General features: G+C 39.4%; 1 protein-coding gene across 4 annotated transcripts in view; it reads left to right on the top strand.

The window, feature by feature from the left end:
* The window catches only part of DCDC1 (doublecortin domain containing 1), a 605,588-nt gene extending 591,015 nt beyond the window's left edge, over nucleotides 1-14,573 (top strand). For 2 of the 4 annotated variants that reach the window (XM_025187660.3, XM_075927786.2), the window contains 2 exons: nucleotides 5,264-5,326; nucleotides 12,750-14,573. In XM_025187660.3, the coding sequence (XP_025043445.1) occupies nucleotides 5,264-5,326 (63 nt within the window). In that variant the 3' untranslated portion in view covers nucleotides 12,750-14,573. The remainder of the gene's footprint in view (nucleotides 1-5,263; nucleotides 5,327-12,749) is intronic. The other 2 variants (XM_075927784.2, XM_075927782.2) reach the window with 1 other exon arrangement.
* The last annotated feature ends 2,704 nt before the right edge of the window (nucleotides 14,574-17,277 follow it).

Here is a 17,277-nt window from a genome sequence, read left to right as displayed (position 1 = left end):
TATGTGCACGGATATGATCGTAATGTGTCGTATATCCCCTTCATGTGGGTGGACATAAGAAAATTCATTCCTCTCAAGAGCACAAAACATTACAAAGAACACTTGTCCTGATCATTTCTTCCAGGGCCTGAAATCAGCCAAAACCCCATTTTACTAGAGTTTTGCCAAGTAGTTTCTGTGTGACTAACCTCAATAACACTGATTCAGCTCCATGAAAATGAAAGAGCCCATTTCAGCTGAACGCCGCATTAATTTTCCCTATCACACCCAGTTCTAAGTACTCACATATGGCCTTTAGTGGGAAGTTCATAAGACTGACTATGCTGAGCATAATTAAGGATTCCCCTGACATTATTTATACCGGGAGAGATCATAAGGCCTATGGTTAGCTACTAACTGCTTTTCCATAGCAGCTTTTAATATTTTAATTATAATTGGATGCAGGCTGTTTTTCCTTCAATCAGAGAAAAAGGAATCAAAGAAACAATTTAAATAAATGTATAGAGGGATTTGGCAGCTGAATTCTCAAAACCAGATATGAAATTGCAACTGCATAAGAATTTGAATTTTACTGGGCTAATTCTTGTCTTTATAATTTTTTTTTTTACCCTGAAATGTGATAATACAGGATCCTAATCAATTAAGAATAGTGCTCTTGGGCCAGTCAAAACATCATTAGCAATAGTTCTTCATTGCTCTCCTCTCTTATTTTCAGAAAGAAAATCCAGTCTATGCTGAAAACACCCATATGTTGATTCACCTCAGATTTTATTTTCTGTTTTCTATGAAAAGAAAAGTCATTTTCTGCAGAAAATACAACTCATGGGAATACCTGTTTTGCTGTAGTAAAACCTCGGTAAAACATTATTTTGAGTTAAATTTGCAGAACCTTAAAGGAATCATCAATTAATTGTCAATATTAATGAAACAAAAATAGGGAAGTCTCAGCAGGGTAGCCGTATTAGTCTGTAAATAAAAAAATAAAAAACAACAATGTCCCTATAACACCTGAAGGTAAGTCTACACTACAAAGTTAATTCGAACTAACAGACGTTAGTTCAAATTAACTTTGATAGGCGCTACACATGCAAACCGCTAGTTCGAACTTAATTCGAACTAGCGGTGCGTTTAATTCCAACTAGGCAAACCTCATTCTACGAGGACTAATGCCTAGTTCGAATTAACTAGTTTGAATTAAGGGCTGTGTAGCCACTTAATTCGAACTAGTGGGAGGCTAGAACTCCCCAGCTTTCCCTGGTGGCCACTCTGGGCACCACCAGGGAAACTCTTCTGCCCCCCTCCCGGCCCCGGAGCCCTTAAAGGGGCACGGGCTGGCTACGGTGCCCATGCCAGGTGCAAGCCTCCCAGCACCCAGCCAGCAGACCCTGCACCTGGCACAGCTCGAGCCAGCCACCCGCTGCCACCCAGCCCTCTGCCTCTTCCCAAGACCAGGCTGGCAGTTCCCGGGAGCCTGCCCAGGTCTGCAAGAGGCGGGCGGCCGCCTGGTCTAGTGCGGACATTGTGGACCTCATCCACGACCTCCGCACTAGGCACAGGAAAGTGGCCGTCGAGGGCAGGATAGCTGCCAGCCTGGCCACCCAGGAGCAGGTGTGCATGAAAATCAGGGTGGTCCACTGAGACCCCCGACCCTGAGCCCTGAGCTTACAATGGCCGTACTGGGTCAGACCAAAGGTCCATCTAGCCCAGTAGCCTGTCTGCCGACAATGGCCCACACTAGGGATCCTGGAGGGGATGGACCGAAACAATGACCAAGCCATTTGTCTCGTTCCATCCATCTCCAGCCTCCCACAAACAGAGGCCAGGGACACCATTTCTACCCCCTGGCTAATAGCACTCCATGAACCCAACCTCCATGTCTTTATCTCACTTCTCTTTAAACTCTGTTCTAGTTCTATCCTTCACTAACTCCTGCAGCAAGGAGTTCCACAGGTTGACTATTTGCTTTGTGAAGAAGAACTTTCTGAACATTCATTTCATTTAGTGTCCTCTAGTCCTTCTATTATGGGAACTAATGAAGAACTTTTCTTTATGCACCCTCTCCATACCACTCGTCTTTTATAGACCTCTATCATATCCCCCCTCAGTCTCCTCTTTTCTAAGCTGAAAAGTCCCAGTCTCCTTAGCCTCTCTTCATATGGGACCTGTTCCAAACCCCTGATCATTTTAGTTGCCCTACCCTCTCCCACCCTCTCTCTTCCCCTCTCCCACCTCCTTTTCCCATTCTCCCCGAGTTTTGTTCAATGAACACACGTGTCCTTTATTTTGTAAATCAGCAAGGGGGGCTAGGGAGGGGTAAGTGGAAGGGGGTGAGGGAGGAATGGGGTATGAGCCCCCAATGGGGAGGACTGGCGTGGCTCTGCGGGCTCCTCGGGGTGGAAGCTTTCCTGCAGCCACCCAATTGACCCCTCCCCCCCCGGATGGCAGCCTGTGGCAAGTGTAGCCGGGCTGATGGCCGAGTGCTGTGATGTGCCGAGTGTGGGCACTCAGGGTACTCCAAGCCAGGACTGCTTTGCAAGAGGAGAACCCCTGAGAACTGTCTGTCCGGGGTGGGAGTCGGGTCCCTTTAAGCACAGCCCTCGACTAACCTGAGACAGCAGCTCCACTCTGCTAAGTCCTACTCTGATGCCCTGCCGGCACTGCTTCCGGCCATCCTTAACCTCAGTTCAGGGTCCACTCAGTGTGGACATGCTAGTTCGAATTAGCAAAATGCTAATTCGAACTAGTTTTTAGGTCTAGATGCACTAATTCGAATTAGCTTAGTTCGAATTAACTAATTCGAATTAAGTTAGTTCGAATTAGTGCTGTAGTGTAGACATACCCTTAGAGACTAACCAAAAATATATATAGTATATTGAACTTTAGTGAGCACAACCCACTTCTTCAGATGACAAATATGGTGCAAGAGCCACAGAGGTTCAAACACAAAGCAGAAAAAGAAGGGAAAAGGGGGAGGGAAAAAAATCCTCAGTTAAAATATCCATGCTAAATGAGGCTAATAGAGTAGGCTATAAGTGTCCGATACTTAGCTTTTGATGTCATTTGGGTGTTGAATGTAACGGTCCATCCAGTTCATGTCTTTATTCAAGCCATGAATGATAGTTTCAAATCTGTATATGAAGGCCAGTTCCGGTTGATTCCTGAAATTACTTTGTAATAGAATAATCACCTTTAAATCCATTAATGAGTGCCTGGGCAAGTTAAAATGTTCCCCAACAGGTTTCTGTATGTTACCATTCAAATATCTGATTTGTGTCCATTGATTCTTTGTCATAGAGACTGTCCAGTGTGACCAGTACATACGGCAGAGGAGCTTTGCTGGCACTTGATGGCACAGATCATGTTAGTGGATGTGCAGTTGTATGAGCATCTGTTAGGGTGGCTTATGTGGTTAGGTCCTGTGATGATGTTGCTTGTGTAGATGTGTGGACATAGTTGACGCTGGAGTTGATTGCAGCGGTGGGTTCCTGGGTGAGTATGTTTGAGGTGTGATGTGTGGTTTCTGGAAAGAGTTTGTTTCATGTGAGGGGATTGTCTGTAGGTGTGAATTGGCCTGTCGCCCACGGCCTGTGAGAGTGAGGAATCATTTTCCAGTATAGGCTGTAGATTGATAATGATGAGCTGGAGGGGTTTACATTAGGGGCTGTAGGTAGTGACTAGTGGGGTTCTGTTATTTTGTGTGTTGGGCCTATCGGAAGAAGCCGATGCCTGGTTACTCGTCTGGCTCTGTCAATCTGTTTCTTCACTTCCCTGGGTGGGTATTTAAGTTTTAAGAATGCTTGATAGTGATCCTGTAGGTGTTTGTCTCTGTCTGTGGGATTGAGCAAATCTGGTTGTATCTTAGGGCCTGGCTGTAATGTGTTTTTTTTTTAAATAGGTAAGTTTTGTGCCCAGCTCTACAATGTCCCCAAGATCATATGGTGAAATTTAATATTTGTCACTTTAAACAATATAATCTAAGCAGAATACACAAATTAGCCAAAAGGATAATGTAAAATCACTTTGAATAAATGACTTTAATAAATGAGCAGACTCACCCAAAGTTAGTTACAGCAGTTCATAGTCACTGTTGTCAGTGCTTGTCAATTGTAAATTGTAAAGAAATTGTAAATCGTTCTTCCAAATGTTTGCTATTTTTAATTAGGGAAATGTTCCATTTGTTTGACACTTAGGTGGTCCATCTAGTAATAATTGGCTCCCATATTGCTACCTGACTATATGATTATGTCAGATATATTCTAGCCCTCCACATTTTTAATAAACCTGGTAGTGTCTGGGTTTTGTTTTTATCAGTTTAAATCATCTCCACATTGACTGCAAATCAGATTTCAATATTTTTGTATGAACAAGAACCATTTTATTATTAAGCTAGGATGGTATCAACATCTCTGAACCTTACAGTTTTCTCTGAAAAGTATATTTCCTGCTGCTACAGAAACATTAAGATGAACCAGTATAAATGAGCAGTGACAGACCAGTGACCAGACTGTACAGTATATCCTCAAGAGCACCTTGTTTGCCTGCATATCTCATGCTTTACTTGTCTAAACAGTTTTCTTATCCATAATTAACATGAGGACTTGGTAGCCCCGAAGTGTTCACTTGCAAGGTGTTTTCAAGGTAAAAAGAAACACCCTGCCTACTGTTCAGTGTTCAACCTGAAGATTTGAAGCCAAGTGATCTATAAATATTTCTCTAACTTTTTCATGTATCATATATGTCTGTCTCAGCTTTACAATTAATTAAAATGTCCTCATTCGTGTGTATAAAAATAGAAAAAAATCTGGAACCTAATTCTTATCTTACTTAATTCTTACTTAAAGAACCTAATTCTTACCTTATTTTACATGGTTGTAATTCTGTAATTCCATTGACATCAATAGTGTTAATCCTTATTTACAGTACAGTACTGTAAATGGGTGCAAAAGTTACTCATAGTTTAAAGAGTCATTGTTCCCCCAATGTGAATTTATAGAGTCGATGTGATTATTTATAAGGGGGATTAGTCTATTCCTTAAATCTTTTCTAAAAGTAACACATCAGTATATATCGTTACACAGAAGGAATATCTTTTGGTTATGAAAACATTCCTTTTTTAATCTGTAAATGTATATTTTACTTGAAATATTAGTTAATTTGTGGTTTCTAATGATTTTACATGTTATGGACAATGCCTTGATTGAGAATATGAAAGCGCTTAATAACTTCCCAACATATTAATGGTGACTATAATTTTCTAATTTAGGCCAAAACTCCTGGTTCACTTCTGGCTCTTACTAACAGTGCTCATTACCATCTCAACAACTAGGTAAGCTATTTAGACATTTTAAGTTGAAGCCAGCAAAGGCTACCCAGCAGCCTGTGGATAGAGCGTTCAATGTAATTAACTAAGCCACTGACAAATGTTTTATATATTTTTGGCTGAGTCTTTGCTACTAGTTGCTCTTTTCTGAATTCCGGAAGGGCATCACATAGGGTGCACTGGGAGAAATCTTCCCTCTTTTCCAATAGCTGTGGAAGGCCGCAGGAGCAGCAGAGTCAGTTCTCTGTAAGCACTGGGCAGGAAAAATGTCCTGAGCTTATGCATAGCCTTCAGTGCTAGAGCTGTTTTTAGCATCTTCCTCAAAGCAAAGTTTGATGGAGAGGTATAGAGGTGAGTAGGGATGAGGGAAGTACAATAACTGGCAAGTCCATCAACATCTGTAGCATCCCATGAAGATAAGGCAAAGCAGCACCAAAGTTGTAGAGCTTCAGTAGTATCAATGCCGCGTCTACTTCCAATACATCAGTGCTTGGAAGCCGATTATTTCAAACCTTTTCCCCCCCCCCACACACACACCTTAAACTCCCTAGCATCCGCTTCTGGTATTTTGGCTCGGAGAAATGGGGTGATTTGCCCTATGCTGACTGAAGCATTTATACAGGAAAGCACTTAAGCATGAGTTTGTAAGTAGTCCCAGCTAATGAGCATGACTTAACTGGAACTTAAGCATGTGCTTAAGTGCTTTGTCAAATCAAGGTGTAAGTGTGTTACCAACAAGTGGCATGAGCTGATAATAGTGTTATGAAGAAGGTGAAATGGGGCTGTAATGGCTATGTCTATTATGCAATTAGGAAAAAGGAAAACAACAATGGGGCTTCACATTGACTGAACAAAATTGGTGACCACTTTACAAACAGGGAATGAGCTACTCTCCTGCCTTAGACTGAATGTATCTCAGACATGCTCAAGTTTTATTCAGTTTTCTCTGCGGAAGGGTGGGTTGTGGTTTTGGGGTGTCAGTCATTTGTATATCTCTAGTGTTGATGGCTGTTGACCAGAAGGTATACAACTATGGTATGAATAATTGGTGCAACAGCTCAAGCAAAACTGGTAAACATTACAAAAAACAGTAGTGTGTTAACATAGTTGATATTGTTAGCATTCCATTGGTGTTGCATTAAAAATACAAGAAAGAAACCTTTGGCAAAAAGGAAAATTGGTTCCAAGTTGTTTCTTTAAGAAAGAAATAGAATTTGATCCTATCCCTTTCAGCAATAATCTTTCCTTTGTTCATCATTATTAAGCTCTGAAATTGGTCAAAATACTGTATTAGGTGACCGGAAAAGATTTAAAAGACATATATAGATTCTTCTTCAAAGATCGAAAAATGAAAAAGCTAGAGTGACCACACCTACAAGAAAAAGGGGAAAACATTAAAAAGTCGTCAGAATTTTTACTTATCTTTTCTTTCAAAGACTCGATAAAAATCTTTTGAAAGATGATTGTAGAATTAAATTACTTAAGAAATAATGAATAAAGTTTAGCCTCTTAACTGCTTCCAACTGTCATTGGTACATAGAGAAAATGCTGAACATTATACTATGTAATGTTGATTTAACCGGACAGCACTGCATTTGAAGTAAATGTTAGAAATGAAGAGTTTAAATATGCCTTTTATTTGACTAGCTCTTTCTTTTCACATTTCCACCTCCCTTCTTTTTACGTGACTTATTATTCTTCCTCTTCTACTCTATGTCCTTCCTCACATTGTTACTGTTTTCATGTACATTATTTATTTATATAAATTGCTGATGGTCCCACTAAATCACTTGTCTCTTCCTGGGATGAGTCAGTCATTTCTGAGACATCAGTTCCCAACAGTAATGACTAGGAGGCGCCATTGGCTGTAATTCTAGCTCAGCAGAGCACAGGACTACTGAACAACTATAAATGATAGAAGCAGCAACTGCAGTCAGAGAGTAGAACAAAACACCAAGAAGATGTGGTACCAAAGATATAGTATCAATTTTGCGCTAGTAATGAATGCTGGTGCAAATATTAGATATCTGAGCTGATCAAAAAATATGAAACATTTTGATGAAAATCTTTGAAATGTTCAGAGGAATATCAAAAATATGACATTAAATTTTGACTAGCTCTATTAAGTGTACCCAGATTTGGTACAGCTAAAACTAACATACTTCATTTCTGTCTGTGATGCTGCATACAGTACCACACAATTCAGTCCAAACTCCCAAATTCTATAGGATGAAATAGAAGGACCATGTGTTTCCAACCTAAATCTTAAAATATAATTATTACTGACTTGAAGGAGTTGTTCCTTGGGTGACATAGAAACTGCATTGTATGTAGTTGCAGTGAGAGAACAGTCTGTTTCCTAACAAGTTTACAATCCAAAGTTTTGGGAGTCTTTTTGGTAATTTTAGTGGGTTTTGAATCAGGGTCTTAATAAACAAAATGGAGAAAGAGGAGGCCGGGAAGGGATTAGTTCAGGCTACTTGCCAATTCAATTCATGAATCTCTGCTAAGGCTAACAAGAATGCTGTTTAATAATAATTGTGTTGATGGTATTTTTTTATATATAGTTACTGCCATTGAGTAACTGGAATGAGATAAATAACTAATTTCATATAGGTCACCAAATCCTCATCTGGTGAGCTTAATCGCTTTTATTTTAGTCAGTTTGGACCCAAACCCCTGTTGTTAAAATCTCTGTATCCTATTACCTAGCACCCTAGTCGTTTTTGGCTATATTAAATATATCTTAAACCCTTTGACCAAAACAAAGTAGTAACAAGACACATAATTGTTTTTAACGTAAAAATAAAATAGACTTCTTAGAACCTCAAAGATATTTATCCTCACTTTGTGTTTTGAGTGAAATTTTGTGGGTATTCTTATTTTATTAGAAATAGCTTGTTTCTATTTAGGACCAGTTTGATAAACTTAGTAGATCAGTAATTATTACCTGTAACTACTGAATAACAACCTTTTGCTGTCTATGAGTCTTCTCTCTGGTTTCATAACTATTAGAACTTTATGGGATGCTCTACATAAACACCAAATATACTGTACTCATTCTTAGCATTTGTGCCCTAGTTTCTGTGTTTCTTAGGAGATCCATTTTTTCTGAATCCACAAACAAGTACACCTCCTACAAGATTATGGGTAAAGAGAGGTTGTTTCCTGATATGATAGTTTAGCTTAGTCAGAATTCAGGAATCTTGGTCAAACGGGCCAAAAGGACCTACCTATGGAAAAAAATGAGAGGGGCCAAATGTGGCACTCTCTTACATCTGTACAAATTTATAAGCTTAAATAAACTGAAAGCAAAATTCAGTAGCCCAGTAGCCCATTGGTGGAAGGGGAAAGACAGGAGGAAAGTGAGGGAAGGGAAAGAGGTCTGAGAGAAAAGTCCTTGTTTAGGATAATGAAGAATGAAGAAAGTAAAGAGGAAGCCTCTCTGCAGTTTTGGAGGATCATTTAGCCTTTCTAAAATTAAGATAACTTTAAAATTATAATCCCCTTATGAATGTACAGGCAGTCCCCGACTTACGCAGATCCGACTTACGTCGGATCCGCACTTACGAACGGGGCTTTTCTCGCCCCGGAGCTCACGGGCGGTGGGACCGCCCAGAGCGCAGCAGTCCCACCACCGCGTCTGCCGGGGCGAGAAAAGCTGCTCCGGGTCTCCCTGGTGTGCTGGGGGGGACTCCCTAGCACAGCAGGGAGACCCGAGCAAAGCTGCACAGGCGGCGGACCCCGCTGCCTGTGCAGCTTTGCTCCTTTGCCCCGGAGCAAAGCTGCACAGGCGGTGGGGTCCCCCGCCTCTGCAGCTTTGCTCCTGTCTCCCTGCTGTGCTGGGGAGACCCCCCCAGCACAGCAGGGAGACCCGAGCAAAGCCGCACAGGCGGCGGGGTCCCCCGCCTCTGCGGCTTTGCTCCTGTCTCCCTACAGGAGCAAAGAGGCAGAGGCGGGGGACCCCGCCGCCCGGGCAGCGGGGTCCCGCCGCCTGTGCGGCTTTGCTTGGGTCTCCCTGCTGTGCTGGGGGGGGACTCAGAGGCGGCGGGACCTCTGCGCCTCCACGGCTTTGCTCGGGTCTCCCTGGTCTGCTGGGGGAGGAGGAGGCACAGCTAGTGCCCCCCCCCCCGCAGCAGACCAGGCTTTTGATGCAGGACGCCTGGGGTAGAGCAGCTGGGGTGCTACCGGGTTGGTCCTGTGGGGACCTACCCAGCAGTGCCCCAGCTGTTCTGTCCCAGGAGTCCAGATTCAGCCGCTGTTGAAACTGATCAGCGGCTGATTCCAGGAAGCCGGGGGCAGAGCAACTCTGCCTAAGGCTTCCTGTAGTCAGCCGCTGATCAGTTTCAGCAGCGGCTGAATCTGGAGCCAGTTCCGACTTACATGCAAATTCAACTTAAGAACAAACCTATAGTCCCTATCTTGTACGTAACCTGGGGACTGCCTGTACTGTAAAATTACCATCTCCCCAGAAGAAGCAGAACTGAAAAAAGTAGCTATGCCACTTTGTTTTGCGTTAAATGCATATACTTTGCAATTAGGATTAAAACACATCAAGATAGTCCCAGTAGGGTTTTCTCCAATTTTCATACAACTGCCTTCAACTGGTGATAAAAATCTGCCTTTTCAAGAGGTCATGCAATCTACATAGTTTCTGTAGCATGTTAAAGTCAACTTGAATTAGCATTCTATATGGATTTAATGGAAATATGTATATTTCTCCATCCAGAGTGATAGACAACACAAGCCACTTTCCCTTAGAATGGGCCTCTTTCTTTTCCTTTCCTCTTTTCTTATTATTTCTATGTGTGTCTTTTAAAGCAGACTTATTCTAAAGGAACTGCTCTGTTCCCGATACTAAGCTGGTTGGCACACCTGAGGTGAGGGGCAAAAGTTGTTTAGAGTCTCATGGTGTTTCCTTTATCCTCCTGGACTTCCAGGAGCCAGTTCAGCACTGAGTGCAATTTAAAGAAACCCCAGAGGTATGCTTAACTTGCACTGGCTTGTAAAGGTTCATATGGACAATCACACTGGCCAGGGATCACAAGCTATACCTCCTTGTGACCACTGCAAGTTGTATGCCAGACAGAGAGGAACGAATTAGATTCAAGATTTGTGTGCCTGCTGCACATTTAAGGCAGATTTATAATCACTTTGGTGATGCAAATATACTGTAGTATGGTGAGGGATCTGACTCTTCAAACCCCTTCTATTTCCCAGCTCACACAATAAATATGTGCTTATGAATCTTTTTTGTTTGTTTGTTTGTTTGTTTCTTCTCCTGAAAGAGCTAAATTCATAAAGGTATTTTGTTTCTTAAAAAATAATGTTATTCAACAAGTACCTTTTAAAAATGTTGGCCCTTGTAAGAAATACAAAAACTAACGCACAAATGCTAAGGAAGAGTGCATTATGTTTGGTGTTGATATAGACTGAGCATTCCATCTCTATTCCTGAAAGCCATAAAACTCTTCCCATGATAAGTACATGCATTCTTCTAGTCACAGGTAAACTATTGTATTGAAAAATGTTGAAGCAAAGCTTTTAAAAAATCATACTAATATGAGATTATGAATTTTAATAAACAAAATACTTCAATTGAATATGCAGGAGAAAGGCAAACCTTTCATTTTTCTGCATTAAACTATGAAAAGTGTAGGGAAAAGGTAGGCCTATAATAGAAGGAAATTAAAATCAAAAGGGTCAGCGGTTCATCTCTGGCACACATTTGGGAATAGCCAATGGAAGAGCTATTTACAAATTAGCACACACTTTCGCCTAGCCAGACAAACCAAACAAATTACAGTGACCCTCCCAAGATAGAGCTGAATGTTTCATAATAATGAATCAGTCCCTTAGTATATACATTTCCTGTTTCATATATCAGGGATTAAAGTTTATGTCACCATTTTGATTCATTTGACATCTGTCTGTAAGCACCATGGGCTGTTGCTTTTTTGACTAGTGATGTCACATATAGGCAAACCACGAAGAGCAATTAAGTTCTTGTCCTCAAAAATCCTAGATTAACTCCTACTTACAATAATGTTAAAAAAGAACAGAAAATACCCCACATACCAGTTCATTGTCATAGGGCCAAACTCACAGACAGTAAGACTAAGCCCAGGAAATTTATGGGACTCTTCATCATTTGGAAATGGTAGTGTTCAGTGTCAAAAAAGAGAAATTTAGAGAAAAAATTAAATTTGTGAACATTAGTTAACAGTTCTCAAAATCAAGCAGCTTTTTATCAGCAATTTTTTTGTTTTGCTGTCTCTGCCCCACTAACAAAAAAATTAGTGGTCCAACTAGATACAACCTGCATTGAATGTGAAGGAACTTACACAGGTTTCAGGGGGGGATAGTGCAGAAGACCAGTCTATGTATATAGAGCTAAAATTCTAGCTGCAATTGCAGAATATTTGTAAATAATTCTTTAACTAAAAGCCCATTCAGTTTTAGAAACACGGAATAGTCTCCTGCATCCAATATAAGAAATACAGCTTAGCACACACTCTCAGACTCTAGGCCACTAAGGCCAGATCCCCTCTACAGATAAGATCGAAGCAGCTGCAGTTGAGCTTCTGGAACTTGAATTAGTGTGTCTAGTGAAGACATGCTAATTCAAATTGAGATGCCAGTAGTTCTGCTTCTACGAGGAGCAAGGGAAGTTGAAGAGAGAGTGTGCTCCCTTCAACTTCCCGCAGCGTGGACAGTGCCAAAATTCGAGTTAAGATACTTCAATGCACACTACGCGATTAACGTAGCTGAAGTTGCATATCTTAATTTGAATGTATCCCCTAGTGTAGACCAAGAGTAAGCGATTTCCCAACATAAGGAAAACCCCAAGATCGCAGCTCAAGCTGATTTTTACTGTCAGTTTGCACTGTAGGAAGAAGCCCATGGTTTTTAAGTTGACACTTTTTTTTAAGAACAACAAAAGCCATTTTTAAGTTATAGCACCATATCATTAAAGATCACTAAAGTTTTTCCTGACTGTTTCTGTCTCTTTTTTTATGTCTGCCTTTTTCTTGCTAACAGTAAAGTCTGATGTTAATGGAAAAAACATTAAAAAACCTATTATACTATGAAGAAAAAGTGAATGCACTCAAGTGTAAAAGGAAGACTTATTGATCAATTTTCAGCTAAACCTTGCTTGTCTGACACTTTGCAGTAGAAGAATGTGTTTTTATTGCATGACCAGGTAGTTCAGATTTCCGGTCATTCTTAGTAAGGACCCTTTTTATAACATTGATAAAATTTTATCACAGAGCTATGAAAACAAAATTAGATTTCATAACTCACATTAGACCTTAAAGAGACTGCCTCTATAAATTTTAAACACATTATCATATTTAATATACCCATTCAAAAAAATCTTTTAATTTAATTACAAGTTTTACTGAATTTCTCTTTTATTTTTTCCCAGAAGGGAGGAATTGCTCTGGCTGTGAGTAAACAAATTACTGCAGAAGAATGGTGAAAAATGTCATCAGCAAATTATCGTTATTTCTTTCATGTTGACTGGAATCCACTGGTGTCCTCTTCTGCACAATTAATTTGGTGTGTGACATAAAATGCATTTCAGAAACACTGCATTCGGATGACATCATGCTGGCCTCTTGTATCAATGCACAGATCTGGGGAAATCAGTTACCTGCTTCTGCATGCATGTGCAGTAACTGCTTTCTGAAAGTGCATGGTAATATGTGCTCCAGATCTAAATAAATAATTAAGTATTGTGGCTTTCAGAATTAATCCACAATGTTGAGGGACTGGATAATTAGAATGAATTTTCAAAAACTGTTCTTGCAAAGGCTGTCTGTGATGTTCTTGTGTTTGAAGGAAATAGTTGCAGGTATCTATTCTAAAATACATATATGTAATTTGGAGAGCAGTCCTCAGTAGGAAAAATAGATTTAGCATAGAAATATAGGTGAAGTAATTTACATTTAATTGATTAAGAATCAAAATTAAACTTGTTTCTAAAGATACCTATTTGTAGTGTTCTAAAGTCTATTTTTTATTAGGAATGATACAAAAATAAACTGTGTTCTGAAGCTTCTGTATTGGTTCCTTGCAGAAATGAACAGCAGGAAAAAAAGTGGCTGGCATAACATTTTACACACCATAATCTTCACAGGCATCCCAAGTTCTTTGAATGTGCTACTGTATGAGCTATGCGATCAGATTTGCTTGTTGTGTTTCTGCAGACACATTTTGAATGCACAAAAGACTCGTTATTTTGGGAAGAAAATCTTTATTAGGTGGAAAAGTGGCTAATGTTGAACTTACACACACAAAACCCTTCACCTGAAGCAGGCACATTGTACACCAAAGAGAAAATTAATTACTCAGCAAACAGTGGGAAATTGTTATTACCAGAAGACAGAAACTTAATTAAGAGCACGCTACAACATTAACTGAAGTCAATGTTAGACTTTCCATTGACTTCTGTGGATATTGGGTAACAACCTATATTAATATTCCTTGCTGTTGTATAGTCATTTATTGTAGCTTTATACTGTCCTTTTCAGCTAAAGCCAACAAACTACTGCTTTGGCCTTTTGGGAGTAGAGGATCTAGCTATGAGACAGGTGGAGATTAAGACAGATTTGTGGTATGCAGATCACAGTAACTACATAGGCAGACACTGAGGATACACTACACTGCACGACTATTTGGGGATACCAAAGATATCCCGAAATAGCTACCCCATGTCTACACAAGCTGCCCATTATTTCAAAATATTTTTTGAAATAACAGGCATGCTATTTCACCATCCTGGTAAACCTCTTTGCACGAGGGATAAGCGATGGCTCGAAATAGTGCATTATTTCAAACTTTGGCGCTGTATAAACTATTTCGAAATAGATTTGAAATAAGATACGCAATTTGCATAGCTCAAATTGTGTATCTTATTTTGAGTTTTAGGGTGCTGTTTAGATACATCCTTACTGTAGATGTCTAGATCTTTTTCAGTGATGATCATCGGTCAGGCTTGATAAATATGGATTAGTTTGCTGTGTATTTCTGTCTGAGCAAGTGTAATTTCTACTACTTTTGTACTATATAACAGATGACAATGTTACTAGCGTTCACTGAGATAACTCTGCTCCTATTTCAACACATTATTGTCTTTCTTGTACTAAGTTAACTAAAGATTAAAGTTCATCAGGGATGTGTGATAAGGATTTAAAAGTATTCTGCTTAGATAGTTGCAAAATAAAATTCAGTAGTCTTATAAAAATTGTCCATCATCATGCATAAAAAAAACCTTTCTAATTACAGATATAGGGGCAGAGCTTCAGCTGATGTTACAAAGGCAACTATACTATTACTGTAAACCTTCTCATAAAAATCTTTATTAGGTGGAAAAGTGGCTAATGTTGAACTTACACACACAAAACCCTTCACCTGAAGCAGGCACATTGTACACCAAAGAGAAAATTAATTACTCAGCAAACAGTGGGAAATTGTTATTACCAGAAGACAGAAACTTAATTAAGAGCACGCTACAACATTAACTGAAGTCAATGTTAGACTTTCCATTGACTTCTGTGGATATTGGGTAACAACCTATATTAATATTCCTTGCTGTTGTATAGTCATTTATTGTAGCTTTATACTGTCCTTTTCAGCTAAAGCCAACAAACTACTGCTTTGGCCTTTTGGGAGTAGAGGATCTAGCTATGAGACAGGTGGAGATTAAGACAGATTTGTGGTATGCAGATCACAGTAACTACATAGGCAGACACTGAGGATACACTACACTGCACGACTATTTGGGGATACCAAAGATATCCCGAAATAGCTACCCCATGTCTACACAAGCTGCCCATTATTTCAAAATATTTTTTGAAATAACAGGCATGCTATTTCACCATCCTGGTAAACCTCTTTGCACGAGGGATAAGCGATGGCTCGAAATAGTGCATTATTTCAAACTTTGGCGCTGTATAAACTATTTCGAAATAGATTTGAAATAAGATACGCAATTTGCATAGCTCAAATTGTGTATCTTATTTTGAGTTTTAGGGTGCTGTTTAGATACATCCTTACTGTAGATGTCTAGATCTTTTTCAGTGATGATCATCGGTCAGGCTTGATAAATATGGATTAGTTTGCTGTGTATTTCTGTCTGAGCAAGTGTAATTTCTACTACTTTTGTACTATATAACAGATGACAATGTTACTAGCGTTCACTGAGATAACTCTGCTCCTATTTCAACACATTATTGTCTTTCTTGTACTAAGTTAACTAAAGATTAAAGTTCATCAGGGATGTGTGATAAGGATTTAAAAGTATTCTGCTTAGATAGTTGCAAAATAAAATTCAGTAGTCTTATAAAAATTGTCCATCATCATGCATAAAAAAAACCTTTCTAATTACAGATATAGGGGCAGAGCTTCAGCTGATGTTACAAAGGCAACTATACTATTACTGTAAACCTTCTCATAAAAATCAAATATATATCACTCAGACTTTTAATCAATTTGGTTGGCTGTTTCCCAGGATTAGGTTTCTTATGCTCTCTTCCAGGTATTCAAGGTTCTTTTTTTCAGGTTCCTCTTTAGACTTCTCTCTCTTCCCTCCAGATCATCTCTGCTGTTAAAGCATCTGTTTTAGGGCCAGTATTCAGGACCCTTCTGCATCTATTAACCCTCTGCTAGCACACTAGTGTTTTCTTTCCATGATTGCAGCTTCTTACATTTCCATGCCAAAGCCACATTTCCAAAACTAAGTAAAGCCTGATTCAGTACGTGGGTTATATGTGTTTCTCTGCCAAAAAAGAAGAGGGGGGAGGGAGAGATTCACAAGTAATTATGAGAGCAAAATTTAGCCATGTGTGTTGCATTCTAACTGGTATGATGGTGCAAATGATTTACTTTTATAATTTTTAGTAAGCATTCAGGCTGCTATGTAAGATATCTGTGTTCACATAGGGTAGGTAGCTTATTTCAAAATTGGGAGCATCTACACAGCACTTATTTTGAAATACAGCACTCTTCCTCCAACTTCCTTTATTCCTTGTACAATAAATGTTACAGGAGTTGGAGTAAGAAGTCCTCCAGCTTGACAGTATTTCGACATTATTTTGAAGTAACTGCTTACTGTGTAGATGCGGACTAAGTTATTTCAAAATAACACTAGTTATTGTGAAATAATGTTGCTGTGTAGATGTACCCTAGGTGGCTTTATTCTTTCACACTTTAAGCCCATGAAAGTGTAACTATGATCCAGCTTCATATTTGAAAGACAGCATATGCAAAGGTACAAACTCTTATTAGAATTAGGCCAAAACTGAAACTTTACTGCAAATCTCATCAAAGTCTGGGGGATCAAATTTGCCCCTTCATCTTTATTTTCACTTAGGAGCAGCGGCGCCATTTCAGGTTTGGGCGGGGAGGGGCTTAAACCATGATTCCATTCCAGAGGCTACTTAGGCATCTGAAAATTCCTAGGTTTTTTTCAGGTGATCAGAAATTAACTGACAGGAACAGCATTTCTAATTGTTATATAAAGAACAAAATATATAACAAATACCAATTAAAGCCATATTTTAAGTTAATTTTTAAATTTGGAAATATTTTGCTGTTTGTTCTAATCACAAATCTTCAGGTGTCAGTTTTAGAACCTTAATACAAGTTTGATAGTTTGTACACTGTCTTCAGTAGACATAAATAAAATCTGCTTAGCCTTGCAATTACTGTTATTTTTAAATGTCTTATGGTCCAAATTGTGAAGAGAGGAATGAGGTAGTGTCTTCCAAGAATGTTTAAAAGTAAATAAATTACTGTAAAACAAACAACATTCCAGATATAAACTAAAGCAATGGATAACACCGTGGGCTCATCTTGGCAAAATTGTCATTGGCCTTATTGATATCCAGATGTTGTGATGCTTCACATTCACAGGCTAAAATTACCAAGACACATAAACGTCCATCTCCTAT

Source organism: Pelodiscus sinensis, chromosome 5, assembly GCF_052426305.1.
Source record: "Pelodiscus sinensis isolate ZL-2025 chromosome 5, ASM5242630v1, whole genome shotgun sequence".
Classification (NCBI taxonomy): domain Eukaryota; kingdom Metazoa; phylum Chordata; order Testudines; family Trionychidae; genus Pelodiscus; species Pelodiscus sinensis.
This window is presented reverse-complemented; position numbering and strand designations above follow the sequence as displayed.